Source organism: Eimeria mitis, genomic scaffold, assembly GCF_000499745.2.
Source record: "Eimeria mitis Houghton genomic scaffold, Emh_scaff1422, whole genome shotgun sequence".
Classification (NCBI taxonomy): Eukaryota; Apicomplexa; class Conoidasida; order Eucoccidiorida; family Eimeriidae; genus Eimeria; species Eimeria mitis.
Genome location: NW_013569163.1, coordinates 898 through 1,483, shown reverse-complemented (window position 1 = coordinate 1,483; position 586 = coordinate 898). Strand labels below are relative to the sequence as shown.

Sequence of the window (586 nt, the reverse complement as noted above, 5' to 3'; positions counted from 1 at the left end):
TATATATATATATATATATATATATATATATATATATATATATATATATATATATATGTATATATATATGGTGATTGTAGCTAATCATGCGTATCTGCATTGTTACAATATATATGCGTGTATATATTTGGTGCAGAATTGGCGTTTCTTTTGCTTCGTTTTAGTTATATTTGTTTTGTTCATAGGGACAGACAAACAGTCGCTCTGTTTTTGTTCTCTTTTTGCTTCGATTTCAACTCAGGCTATGCCCAGCGAAGTGTATCCTCAGTTTATGCATCCCCAGGTCCCCTACAGGGATTCGTTCTCGAGCTATGCGCCGGCGTCTTCATCAGGAGCCTGCAACAACTCACAGTACCCACAGCCAGGGCAGCGCCAGTGATTTGGCTTAATATCCATGAACAGCGGGAGCTAGTTGTTCCTTTATGGCGACAGCTTTTCAACGCTTCTGGGCCTTGTCTCTCCCCCGCTTGCCTTGCCTGAAGACCTTTGCATGGCTTGGATGTTTCCGTGCAGCTACGCTGCACGCGGTGCACTTTCTGGATTGGCTGTTGCTGCGCAGAAGAGCAGTGGATTGGGGTGTGCACCC

General features: G+C 43.5%; 1 protein-coding gene across 1 annotated transcript in view; it reads left to right on the top strand.

The window, feature by feature from the left end:
- Window positions 1-379, top strand: part of EMH_0036650 (uncharacterized protein) — a gene marked incomplete at both ends in the record, with an annotated part of 2,660 nt that extends 2,281 nt beyond the window's left edge. Inside the window, one exon of the mRNA XM_013495110.1 lies at window positions 242-379. Within this exon, the coding sequence (XP_013350564.1) occupies window positions 242-379 (138 nt within the window). The remainder of the gene's footprint in view (window positions 1-241) is intronic.
- Window positions 380-586: the final 207 nt, after the last annotated feature.